Source organism: Podarcis liolepis (genome assembly GCF_965112155.1).
Source record: "Podarcis liolepis genome assembly, chromosome: 5".
In the NCBI taxonomy this organism is placed as follows: domain Eukaryota; kingdom Metazoa; phylum Chordata; class Lepidosauria; order Squamata; family Lacertidae; genus Podarcis; species Podarcis liolepis.
The window spans coordinates 42,437,815-42,451,483 of NC_139556.1; the positions used below are offsets into that span (position 1 = coordinate 42,437,815).

Genomic DNA, 13,669 nt, shown 5'->3' on the forward strand with positions numbered 1-13,669 from the left:
ACAAACCAGTGGAAGGGCCAGGTTTTTTTAAAATACTGTTTTAAATTATTTTCATAGTACAGAATTACTAACTAACTTCTCCCACAGCCTGGTTAAGCCATGACTCCCAAGCTGGACTGCCATGTGACATTCTGCCTCCAAAAGCATCCTTTGGGTATGAGAAGAGACCAGACTGGGAGAGAAGGATTTCAACAGTAACCCCATGTGATTCGCATCAGGTCCATTCGACCCTCTGTGGCACAGTCCATGCTTAGTATGCACAGAGCGCAGATCATAGCTGGCATTTGTGTGATAAAGATATCTAGGAGCTAATCTGGGAAAAGCCATCTGCAAAGATGAGTTTAAGGCCACTGCCAGTCAAGGCCGATCAGTACTAAGCTAGGATGACTCCTCATTCGGGTTCAAGTAGGACAGCTCTTTGGAACCTTTCTACCTTTTTAAGGCTTCTGTTTGGGTGGGGGAAAAGGAAAGCTGCACAGTTTGCACATCAGACAGATTGTCAGGAAAGAAGTTCTGGTGTGACATTTCACTCTTAATGCCTTAGTGTTGCAGTAAAACAAGACAACTGGTGAAATTATAGGAAAATAAATGCGTAATTTCTTCCTCATTTAGCCATTTTTGAGGCTGGAGTATAGGAAAGTCATTAATGTTATGTCCTCCTATTGATGTTCTAAGCCTTTCAGGGGATAAGTAATGCTTTTCCTATACTCCTCCATGTGGCCAGTTAAATTAGACACATTATTTCTGTGCTGTTGGAGAACACTGATCAATAGACACTTGGAAAGCCCTCTACAACTAAGTAGAAACATTTCCCCAGTGTCAAAAGAAGTCTGGTTCGAGTTTGTACATTGCAACCATTGTTAAACCGAACAACAGAACAAATAAGTATTTCTGACATTTTAATACTACCATTAGAGGCCAAGAAATTATATTGTCCATTAAATAAAATTGGACAGAAGGTACTTTCCTTTCTCTTTCCCCTCTTTCACAAAGTTTTCTGGTCTGGCATGGAATATCATGCCAGGCATTAGTTGATAATGGTAAACAGAACTTTTTACTGTCTTGTACACTGAAGAAGATATTGATGTGAACAGTTTTTGGGTTTTTTTTAAAGGAAGATGATAAATAATTCTTCCATCCACAAATCACACTCAAATTGCATCATTATTATTATTATTATTATTATTATTATTATTATTATTATTATTATTATTTATTACCCGTCCTTCACTCTAAGGTGCCAGAGAATGTCACAAGAATTTAAAATATAATATTAAAAACAGTTTAAAACAAACTGCATTTCAATACTCATATAGACATAGTTATATACAGCAGGGGTGGCTAACTTATGGGCCTCCAGATTTTCTAGCATCAAACTCCGATCAGCCCCAGCCTGCATGACTGAAGGTCAGGGATGATATGATATGCAGTCCATTAATGTCTAGAGAACCACAGGATACCCACCCCTGATTCTTATGTGCAGCAGCAGGATCCTGCCTTGAAAATCCTTCCTTGGCTTCTTGGGTGATTCTAGGCACTGGTGTACAGCATAAATAGTGAAAGCCTTTAAACTGTATGATCAACCAAGTCAAACACAGACTACCACCCAATTGTTTCTTCTGATCCTGGATGTTGGGGTACCTATGTATGCACTGCTGCTATGTGAAATATATTCCAAAAAACTCCTGGTTGAATGTATGACATGGAGCCCAGGATTAATATTATGCCACCATACTAAATATCAAGGATGGCACTAGTGAAAAAGGTTTGACATGCTGGTGGGCTTCTATGTAGGGCTGTGCAATGAACCCAGAAGCTCTCAAACCATGGTTGTAATGTCTAATGTTCAATTGAAGTAATGGAGATCCTCTTTAAACCCCTAAATGGCTTAGACCCATGATACTTTAAAGACCTCTTCCTCCCATATCATTCTGCCTATTCGTTAAGATCTGATGGAGAAGCCCTCGTTTGTGTCCCACCTATTACAGATGCACAGCTGAAAGGGACAAGTGATATGGCCTTCTTAGTGGCTGTTCCTAAAATATGACACACCTTATACAACTGGTCCTCTTCCCCACTGTTCTTCACTAATTCTTCATATTCTAGCAGGCTTTTGTTTCATGAGTCAAACAGTGTTTTATTGCCGGTTTTAGCTGCTGGCCCTTTCTCTTTTATATTACTGTATTTTGAATGTTCTTTGCTGCCAGGGAAAAATGCATTTGCGCTAGATGATCAAGATGCTTGCTTGAAAATAGGGTAATAAGGATCCGAAAACAAACTCTGAAGAAGCCTAATGACCATATACGGTAGCTATGAAGAAACATAGTTAACAGCTCTGGTGAAAGTCATTGATAACCAAAACTTATTAATCTATTTCAAGCCTTATTTTCAAATGCTAGATAAGCAGAATACCTAGTTGGCATTAACTACGGTTAAAGACAGTGTTGACATCATAACTAAAGTTAAGGGGAAATTTACCGTAGGAAGAGAATGCATATGATTGTTTTTCAACTCCTCTCTTGGACAAGCATTCAGTGTCTGCAGTCCAATATTATAGTTTGTGTCATATATATTTTTATGAATGCTGTTTTACTAGTGGCTGAAGAAATGGGTTTGGCCTCCCAAAAGCTTGTGCCATAATATAATCCTATAATACATGCCTGTGAGTAAATCCCATAAAAATGAATGACACTTACTTCCAAGTAGGCTTGCATAGGATTGTACTGGCAGTTAATTTTCCTATAGATTAGCAGCCACTATCTCTCTGGAATGTGTTTTCCAAATGTTATTTCTGAACAACATGGTGTGTTTTTTGTCTCGGGATTCAGAACTGCAGTAGGCTTTTAATCTATGCAAATAAACCTATAAATAAACTTCATTAATTAATGTCTGCCATGTCAAATTCTAATTAAGCAATCTACAATATAATAGGAAGCTTGCCCAGTATTTAGGATACTTATTCATCAATCAAGTTAATTTAAAAATCAGGCGTTTTGAAAGCACGCAAAAGCGTTGAGGTTTCTATTAAAAAACCATGCAGGAGAAGACGCTGCAGCGTCAGAACATCTCATGATACCAATATAAAAAGGAGTTTTCAGAATGAAGTATTGCTTTCTTTTCTGCCATCAATACTTCATTATAGCAAATGTAATATTCACAAGCTCCAATATGCCCATTAGTTCATATTACTAAATAGTATTCATGCTATTACTCCAGCGAGTCACGATGTTCTTATTTATGAATTAGCTGAATGTCTATGAGCAAATGCATTAGCAAGTTTCTTCACACAGCCTTTCATTATTTTGCAAGCAATTATTTTCAGATTTTACCATCTGACAAGAGTTTTGAGAGACAGCTCCGTTCCAAGCAAAGCACTTCATCCAGCATAATATATGCCTTTCAAAAGGCTCTGGCTCCTACTTTAATCACTGCCAAGCCACATTCACAAACTTTAAAAACGCCATTAGTTGTTGTGCGCCAGCCTCACTGAAATCAATGGACATTGTGTAAGTTAACAGAGTCGGAGACCGTGGCGAACGGTGCCCTGGCTGAACCCACACTGCTTAATCTGGTTACAAAATTTTCCTCTGAAAGCGCAACGGGATTTTCTGTTACTTTTAAAATACCTTTCGCTAAGCCAGGTGAATATGCTGCATTTCTCTGTGCTAACCTCAGGAAGAGCATGGAGGGAAGTAATAACATAAGAGGCTTGGAGAAGGCTGCAATGATTGACTTTGTTTCTGCTGGATTTTGATTCAATGGATCCTTGGCTGAACTGGCTTTCTTTCCTAGCTCTTTCCTCCTCCAGCGAGTGCCCTCTGGTCTTCAAGGAGACAGGAAGGAGGCAGCCACCCTCTGCGATTGTCCCCCCTGGCCTGGACACAGCAGACAGCCCCCCCCCCAATCTTCAAGGAGGAGGGTGAGGTAGTTATTCATTGTCATTTCAAGGGGGGGGGGGTTACAATGAGCCCCTCTTGTAAGCCTTGTCTTCTCTTCAGCACCTCCGCTCCAGGTGTCCCCAAAGAGACCCACTTTTGTTTGGTGAATGGGGCAAACCAAACTGGCCTTTGTGGACAATGGGGCGGGGGTGAAGCACGCCTTAGCTAACTGCAAACTGTTTGGAACAGCAGGGGCACTTGGCTTGGGGAATCAAAATGTGGCGGGATTAGTTGGCGGGGTGGTCACGGATTGGCTGGGTGCAGAGGAGTGGTGGGAGGCACCAATTGGGGAACCCCCAAGGAAAGAAGACTCAGAGCCAGGGGGATGGTGGGGGGACGACAACAAGTGGACCGAGGGAGAAGAGGAAGACAGAAGAGGTAACAGGGTTTAGTTGCTTCCATCAACCCACTCTTGTGGGGAAGGGGAGGCGCTACCCTTTAAAGTCATTCTTCAAAACAGCGCTTTTACACGACCCACCCCTAAAGAAGATAACGCAACAAAACTCACAACAGTCACAATTAATTGCATTTCCCCAAAAAATCCAGTTAAAATTATTTTGTTTAATTAATTCATCAAACCGGATGGACTTGAATAAAATCAGAAAAGACCTGTGAACCACCACTAAGTTTTACATCCTCGTTCTAGCCCAGCAAAGCTAGCTTCATAATATAATGAGGCAGTGTAGTACAAGTAGAATGGAGGAAGAAAGAAAAGTGACTTTAAATCAATTGATACATTTTAATTGAGTCATCTAAATCTGTATTCCCATTTATCCTTTATTAACACTTTGTCAGTTTAATACATTATAAAACCTGTTTCGGGGATCAGTTCAATATGCTAATTCAATATACCTGCTTTCTACACTTGATGCAAGCCAAGACAAAGCACTTCTTGGTCTTTTCCTTTTAATTCACAGAAATGATTTGTTTTTTATTTTCTACATTAGCTAAACACATCTATTCCAGTATCTTACGCTGAAGTTGTAGTTGTCACTGTAGAAAGAGAAAAAGTGAGGCTCACTCAAGTCACATTCAGAAACTTTTTTTGGGGGGGGGAAGAGTTGCAGAGACATTAAAGAATCTGTTAATTATGTTGCTTGGTTAATAATAATAATAATAATAATAATAATAATAATAATAATAATGAATTTATATAAAATCTGACAGTTTCAAATCTGAAAAACAAAACTACATCCTTTAAGTTCTGCAACAGCACAAATCTCAGGGAAGTAAAAAGATACGATTTTGGAATGCAGGAATAAAGTAAATCATCTCACCATCAATTCTAGCACGCAGGGGGCCACCTAAATTGTATAATTTGACTTTTGAATGATTGGCATTATTAATGGTATTATAATTTGGCATTGTTATAATGAGGCTTTTATTGGATTGTTGTAATTGAAAACACACACACACACACACACACACACACACACACACACACACAGAGACACAAGAGACAGTTTGCCTCTAGAATCAGCAAAAATTTAGAAAAGTCTTTGCTGTCATTCTTATCATTTTTTAAACACATGTTTTTGTTTTATTACTTTAAAAATTCCTTTTAGTGCAATTAACTAAAGTTGCAAAGATATTGGCAAATAATAATAAAGGTCCCCCATCCACTATCAAAATTTAGAGTTTGAGATAACGATAGCTCCTTCAACCGCAGGGTCCCAGGACAGAGGGACATGGCAAAACAACCTAAAAGTAACATAAAACATGTAATCAAAATAGTAATGAAGAGGGCAAACAGCAGCAAAAGTAAAAGCTTATTCATTAAGTTAACCTATAAAGCACTATGTACTTTGCTGGTGCATTTCTTATATTATTGGCGGTGCTCAATGTACATAGAGAGTTGGAATGAAAGAACTGCATATCTTGCTCTGCACCCTAAAGAAATAAAGCTCATGATTCTTGGAACTGTTGCCTCACGTCCAACATCACGGGACGCTCACATGGAAGTATAATTTTGCACATACCAAATATATTAGGAAAGTGACAGCACTTCTAACAATTTGCAAGATGACTCTGTCGGTAAAAGACAAACAAATTAATCATCTCACTGGGTTTGCCAAAGTTCCTGGGCTTGTCTAAAGTAGCTCTTTGGATTCCAGGTACGGTATAAAGTAAGGAAGCAAACCTCACCCCGCTCCCACCATGTATTCTGGTATCAAGAGCTTTAAAAACTATATTCAGACGGCAGAAATAAGTTAATGAATCATTCAAGGGTAATGAATAGCAGATTCGGGAAAGGAATGATGAAGGAGGAGGAGGATGGCGAAAATGTGTTTTGGTAGATAGGTACTTCAGATACCGCAGCAATTGCGATACAGAGCAACCAATTCTGGGCTGAAAAGTGGTATTTAAATATATCATAGTCACCATCATAATTTCAGCAACAACACCAACGCGATCCTTTCCTGGGAGCGCTAGCAATATTCAAATGAGAAACTTCATTACAATAATGCTAAAGTGTCGTTGTGTTTGTGATGTTTTACTTCAAAGTCCTGTTAGGATGCAACAGGTAAACTCATGTTTCTTGGCCTTGTAGCCTGTTCTTGGTAATTTTTTCATGTGCCCCCCCCCCCAGCCAGATCATTTGATTCAATTGCTCCTTTACACTACTAGCCATTCAAATAGAGGCACAAGAGTCTGACAGACCCTATTATTTCACATGCACAGGCTCAGATTTAGCAACGGACTCCTGGATTTATCTGGGAATCTGAGCATGTGAAAGGTGCCCGTGTGCTTGACTAGAGGTCCCCATTTGAGTGCTTCGCTTTCAACCAAACGGCCGCAGCATCCGCAGGGAAGTGGTTGAGGTGGTAAGGCACTCTCCCACTCCCACCGGGGAAAGTGTCATCCCATCTGGCCCAATGATTAATTGGGATGGGAGGTAAAAATGAGTTGTCTGTGAATGGTGAGCGAATTTTAAAGGCATTCTGCCACCCACCCCAGTTGAAAAAACCCAAAACAAAACAAGAGCCTGTGGAGACAGCAGAACTTCAGCTCGGTTTGCAGATCACAGAGACTAATTCTACCTCAGCTTTGCAAATAAGTCTACAAAAGTTTCTAAATGTCTTAGCTCAAAGGTTCTCAAGTCCACCTGCCCACACATACCTATGTTTGGCCATTTGTGGCATACAAATAAGCCCAAAACGGGGCATATGGTGTGATCATTTGGTGGACAGTCTTACCTGCCATGGGTGAGTAGTCTATAAGCTTTAATTCAGTGCAGTGGTACCTCGGGTAAAGAACTTAATTCGTTCTGGAGGTCCGTTCTTAACCTGAGGTACCACTTTAGCTAATGGGGCTTCCCACTGCTGCCACACCGTTGCCACACAATTTCTGTTCTCATCCTGAAGCAAAGTTCTTAACCCGAGGTACTATTTCTGGGTTAGCGGAGTCTGTAACCTGAAATGTCTGTAACCCGAGGTACCACTGTATTTGATGGGCAACTGCATTTTTGAAAGTGACCTGGAGGGTGCTTCCAGATTATCTATTTTAGAACATTCAGGTTTATTTGTTTGCAGGGAGATTAGATGACGGTGACTATTTTATGAGCATTCGGTTCAATCTGTTTCCTTTGCAGGGAGCTTAGATGCTACTGCAAAGCCAAATCGAGTGCATTCCCAGTGCATTTCATTACAATGATATTTGGAGGAAGTAGGCTTGTTGTGCAAAAGCTGCAAATCAACTATAATTGCACATACCACCATTTGTCCTGAATCCCACCAGAAATTAGCAATGGCCTGGAAGCACCTCTATAACGGACCCAGGGTTGCTTCATGTCACAAGTCACCTAATTACATAAAACAATGACCCGATACCAAGCGATTTATAATGAGTCACTCAGGTCTTATAAGTGACCACTCCTCTTGTAATATACAGCACATGTTAAGCACAGTCTCCAAACATTCCATGGAAAAGGCACATTCAACAACTAGTCCTTGCATCTTCCTATGTCCAGTATATTAGGGAGCTAATTTTGTGTAAAAATAATACCTCAGCTCCACCTCCTGGTGATTGTGTGCAATTTTGCCTGGTGCAATGGTGGGGGTGGGAGAGGAAAGGAAAGGAACTTTTAAGAGATAAAAGAAGAGATAAAATGGTCCCTCAGAGCTAATCAAGTCTTTGAATTCTCTCCGTGCTAAATTCAATTATGTCAGTCTTCCTAAATCATTTCATGATATTTAGCGAAACTCCTTAACTGCCACATTTAATATGCTCACAAGACACGCAGCCTGTTCCATTCGTTTCTGGGAACACAATGATATTTTCTGAGACCCATTAATAACTTGCACAGGATTTATGTACATGATAAATCCAATTCAATTTCCTTTTTCAATTAATGACCAATTATTTGAGCCAAGCTTGACGGAAAATATTGCTCAAATACCATTAATCTAACAAAAATTAACTTTACCATTTTTGTAATAAGGAGAACATAATTTTAAGGTAAAATAATGCTCTTTATTTAATAATGTTATCCAATATTAAAGCACAGTTACTATTCCCTTGTTAAAAGGTCACATTAGCTCAAGGTACTGGCATTGATCACAGTGTGAGCATTTATATTTAAGCTTAAAGATTTTTAGCGTCTGCTGCAAACATATTCACATGCGTTCATGGATGTTGCTATTCCCCTTTCTGGCTCTCAAAATCCTCAACCTCTTTCCCTACTAATTAGGCACTGCTTAATGCTACTCAGAAATCTGAGTGATTTGGTTAATGGCATCATGAAGCCATGTGATGTCACACATCACTAGCTATTGTGATGTCATAAATGTTCACAAAGAAAATATGGGTTGCCTGAACCAATCAGAATTAAACGTGAGAAGATTGAGAGGGTAAAGAAGAAAGGAATATGGTACTGAGAAGATGCACAAGGAGGAGGAAAACAAAGGGTGCTGGGCCGTAACAACAACCAGTAGTAACATTCAATGGGGAATTTCCATAATTTGCATGGATGGATTGAATGTGCTATTTATACAGGGGATATTAAAGTCGGAGAATATACAGTACACATCTAGTTATTAGCATATCATTCCCATCCTTTAAGTCAGGTATAGTGAACCTCTAAAGGTTGCTGAACTACAACTATCAACTAACAGTGCAATCTTGAACATGTCTACTTAGAAGTAAGTCCCATTAAGTTCAGTGGGGCTTACTCCCAGGTAAATATAGGATTTCACTCTTAATTGAGTGACTGGCCACCATTTTCTATGAGTTGCTGACTTAGCAAGTCAATGCAATAAATTTCCAATTTTATGTCTGAAAAAGCAACAATGACAATGACAACACAGCCTGGAAGAAAGGAAAGGAAATGCAAAAATCAGTGTTACTTTTATACTCCCTTCAATATTCTAACCCCCTTGGCTCTTATTTTCAAGGGCATTTAAAATAAAATAGTATTCACTCTGCTTTGAGATAAACATTCAAGGTAGCATACAATATGTTTAACAGCCTCAGCATCTCAAAACAAAGTGTTTTTTTAAATAGATATTAAAAGTAATTACAGAATTATCTACAAAAGTTGAGTTTTGAACTACAATTTTGGAAAACATCATTCAGGAGTTTTCAATTAAAATATGCACAAGGTCAGTATTGAGAGTACATGCTCAAGGGAAGTCTTGCCAGCTTTGATCTATAGGAGCTCATCTTAGGTTTTGGCTTGGCCTCTCCAGTGAGGTTTCATACTTGCAGCAAATAGTGAAGTAAGGTGACAATCGTATCAAACTGAAGTAGTGTGCCTTTGGTTATCAGTTCTGAAGTACGGTATTCTTCTGCCTACCCCTCCTTGCCATTACACCCAGTCACTACAGTTGGCTCATAGCTCCCTCCCTACAGCATTTCCCCTAGATTAGAAAGACCACTATCCCAGTCTTCTCATCTCAAGCAAGACAGCTATAACACGGGGAGACTTTCTTTTAAGCCAGTGAAAGGAAGTCAAATTTCCCTTCCTCTCTCTTTCTCTTTCTCTGCTGCTGCTGCTAGAATATATGATTCTTCCACTTCTCTCATTTGGTGGAGAAATCAATGCACAATCAGTTATTGATTTGCTCAAGAGAGCACATTTCAGAGGACTAGAACTCCCAACAAAAGCAGAAATAGTCAGGGAATATCAAATGAAGAATGGAGAGTCAAATTGCAGTGGAAGGGCAAACAAGGTGAAAGATTAGGCTTATTTATTTGATTTTCCAGAAAGTTGGGAGATACAGAAACACCTCTCAGTGGAGGTTTCTAAGGTGGAGAACACTGTGGCAAAATAAGGAGAGATCAGATCATTTCAGGTTTCACAGCGAGAGTGACTTTGGAGAGAGTCAGAACTACATCGAAGTAGATAAAATGAGGAGATGCACCAGAAAACTGAAGGTGGTCTCAGTGGGCCACTGAATAATTTTTGTTGTTGTCCATCAAATCAAAGTGCATAAACATTTGTTTCCTTCAGCACTGGCATCGCTGTCAAAACCAGCAGTGTATTATGAAAACCATGGAGAATATTGTGGCAAAATGCAGCTTAAACAATGGTGCGAAAGACAAGCTGCGGGGAAAAGCCCTTTTAACTGATATGTTTTCAGGGAAACGTTGGTTGACTGCGCCATAACTGTATCATGAAAACTGTGGGCCCTAGGCCTTGGTTTCCATTTAGTGTTCCTAGAGGAGATTATGATGATAGGTAATAACCAATGTTACATGCTTTCCCCTTCCTGAAATCCTACTGAATTATGTTTCAGTGGGTAAGGGAAAGTCTCAATAAAAGCAGGTTTTATTTATTTTTATACTCTGAAACTTCTACCAGGTATTTTATTTGCACGGCGTTATTGGAGTATATTTGATACTTAATGGTGTGTTTTTTCTAAATTCTTTTTTCTACTGGCAGGGGACTAGAAAGAAGAATTATGGCAACAAACAGAGAAGTTGATCTGTAAAGAAAATGGCAGACTAATTGGAAATAGTGGGCCTTCTACTCATTTGATAGAAACTTTATACTGAGTCAGATTACTGGTCTAGGTCAGTATTATCTACAAAGACAGGCAACAGTTCTCCAAGGTTTCTAGCAGGAGTCTTTCCCCGGCCTACCGAGAGAAGAGAAGGACTGAATCTGGGATCTTCTGTAGGCAAAACAGATGCTCTACCACCAAGCTGCAGCCTTTCCCTTTTCTACCTGGGCAATGCAAGTCTCTCTTAGGCCTCCTTTACGGGATCCTTGCCACCTGAAACAGCTACAACCATGCAGGACTGTTCACTTTCCTAAGGGATGGAGAAAGCTGCCTCTAGACCAATGTTGGACCAGTGACTGTTACGGTCCTTTAGAAACAGGACTGGGATCAAGGACAGGCCTGTACCTTTTAAGGAAGGGATGGGGAACCTGTGGCCCTTCAGTTCCCATCAGCCCCAGCTAGCAGAGTCAATGGTTTAAGGATAATCGGAGCTGTGGTTCCACAACATGTGGAGAGCCTCAGGTTCCCCATTTCCGCTTTAAGGCAAGAGAGAAAGCGAGAGAGTAAATGGATGAAGCACTGCTATAATATCTAATAGCGCAAATGAGCTTCCCTCGTTGTGCAGCGATTGTGTAACTTAATTTCAAGTGTATTACATTAACTTAATGAAATGAAATTAAGTGTGACTTCATTCCAAGTCTACACATAAATGAAGTGTAGTTTTGTTTCCACCCTAAATGAATGCTGGAATCCGCGCTTGCAGTATGTCAGGGACAGGGGACAGGATCTCGACACCGGGGCGGATTCCAAGTTCCTCCACCCCAGGTTTAGCAGGTAGGGGGAAGCTGCCCACCTACAAATTACCAGACGTCACCATGCTATCAGGTAGCCCACCCACCCCCCCAGTACAGCTTGAGTGCAAAGGAAGAACACAGCTGATCCAAGCCATGTCTGAAGTCCCTGCAAATCAGCTCAGCACAGTCTGTCCCAGCAGGACTTGAAGTCACCACCATCCAGCTGATTACTGCTGAAAGTGGGTCTTGAAGACAGCTCCAATCAGATGGACTCCGGAGCTCTGGTTGGCGAGATCCCTAGTGGAACCAATCCCAGTGCCAAAAAGTCTCCAAATACAAGCCTGACTCGCCAAGGAACAACCAGGAGCACATTTTAAGGCAACCTTGCTTTTATCTGGTGTGGGACTTGGGGGAAACTGCCTGGAGGGGGCGCTTAATCAAGTCCCCTGCTTGGCTAATTAGATGTGCGAGACAGAGGTGGCCAACTGCATTGATATGAAAAGTGCAATCCTTGTGTTTACCTGGGATTTAAGACCCATTATATCCAGAGGAGCCTACTACTGTTAAATGCATTTACAATTGCGGTCTAAATGCACAACCTTCACCACTGGCGACGACTCCCCAAGAGCCTCCGTTTTAGGATGAGCAAGTAATGTCACGCCACCTTGAACCAAATACATAACTGCACAAGGAACCTTACCGTAAACTGTTCCTGCGACTTGAAGTTCTCATCTAGGTAAACCCGGGCTCTGTTGTAGTCTTTCATTGCATCGCTCGATAACAGCTCTCTGAAAGTTGCAAAAAGCCAGCCACAAATGAGTAAATATTCTCCTAGAGAGATTACATACCTAATTCCTTAAAGCAACAACAATAATTCAAAAACAAAAGGCTAAAAACTGAAGTTTGCAAAACCAGTGAGCTTTGAGAATAAATTGCCACATTTCAAGTAATGCTATTCTGCCACATTCTGGTCTATTTTAGTTCTCCATACCTCCACCAAGTCAACCCTACAAAAAGCACTCCTTCGCCAAATGCAAACGCATTCCAACAAACGGGCTCTGTTTTCAAACCATACAGAAGACTTGTCCCTACAGCCTTCTAAAACATAACACACAACAGAAAAACCGCCATGCAACTCAACAATGATCCAAGACAGTAGAGGGCACTATTTCACTACTTTCAAGAGCTACGGTCTATTCCATACTATATTATTGGTAGAACTGCAACTGAAAAATAATAATCCCACAGCCTGAATGAAACCTGAAAGTTACATTATTGATTTTCAACAGTGTCTTATTAGCAGCATGAACACCAGGCAAAAGTTCTGCAGGTCCTAGTGAAATATACTTCATTATTGCTCTCACTAGCAGTGAACTCATCAAGAAAAAATGGTTGGGATTCATTCTCACTTAATGGGGGGGGGGGGAGAAAACCCCACAGCATGCTCAAGACATTTGGCATCAGAATATAAAGGAGCAGAATATCTTCGACCTGCACACAGCAAATGCGTGGGAAAGCCGAACTTGCTGAATTTCTGCCTGGACAGCCCAATGTTCAGCTGCCAAAGCAAAGGATTACTGTACGGGACCTCATTTGTAAACCAGTATAATATGCAAGGCTAGGTAAAGCCTTCGCTCCTACACTCACATTTGCTAACCAGGCAGAGGGCCTTCTTGGTAGTGGCGCCCTCCCTGTGGAACGCCCTCCCATCAGATGTCAAGGAAATAAACAACTATCTGACTTTTAGAAGACATCTGAAGGCAGCCCTGTTTAGGGAAGTTTTTAATGTCTGATGTTTTATTGTGCTTTTAATTCTTTTGGGAGCTGCCCAGAGTGGCTGGGGAAACCCAGCCAGATGGACGGGGCATAAATACAGTGGTACCTCGGGTTACATACGCTTCAGGTTACATACACTTCAGGTTACAGACTTCACTAACCCAGAAATATTACCTCGGGTTAAGAACTTTGCTTCAGGATGAGAACAGAAATTGTC

At 40.6% G+C, this 13,669-nt stretch overlaps 1 protein-coding gene across 5 annotated transcripts in view; it reads right to left on the minus strand.

The window, feature by feature from the left end:
- Nucleotides 1–13,669, minus strand: part of INPP5A (inositol polyphosphate-5-phosphatase A) — a 231,293-nt gene that overhangs the window by 151,319 nt on the left and 66,305 nt on the right. For all 5 annotated transcript variants that reach the window (XM_083506000.1, XM_083506001.1, XM_083505998.1 and 2 more), the window contains exon 4: nt 12,377–12,464. In XM_083506000.1, the coding sequence (XP_083362126.1) occupies nt 12,377–12,464 (88 nt within the window). The remainder of the gene's footprint in view (nt 1–12,376; nt 12,465–13,669) is intronic.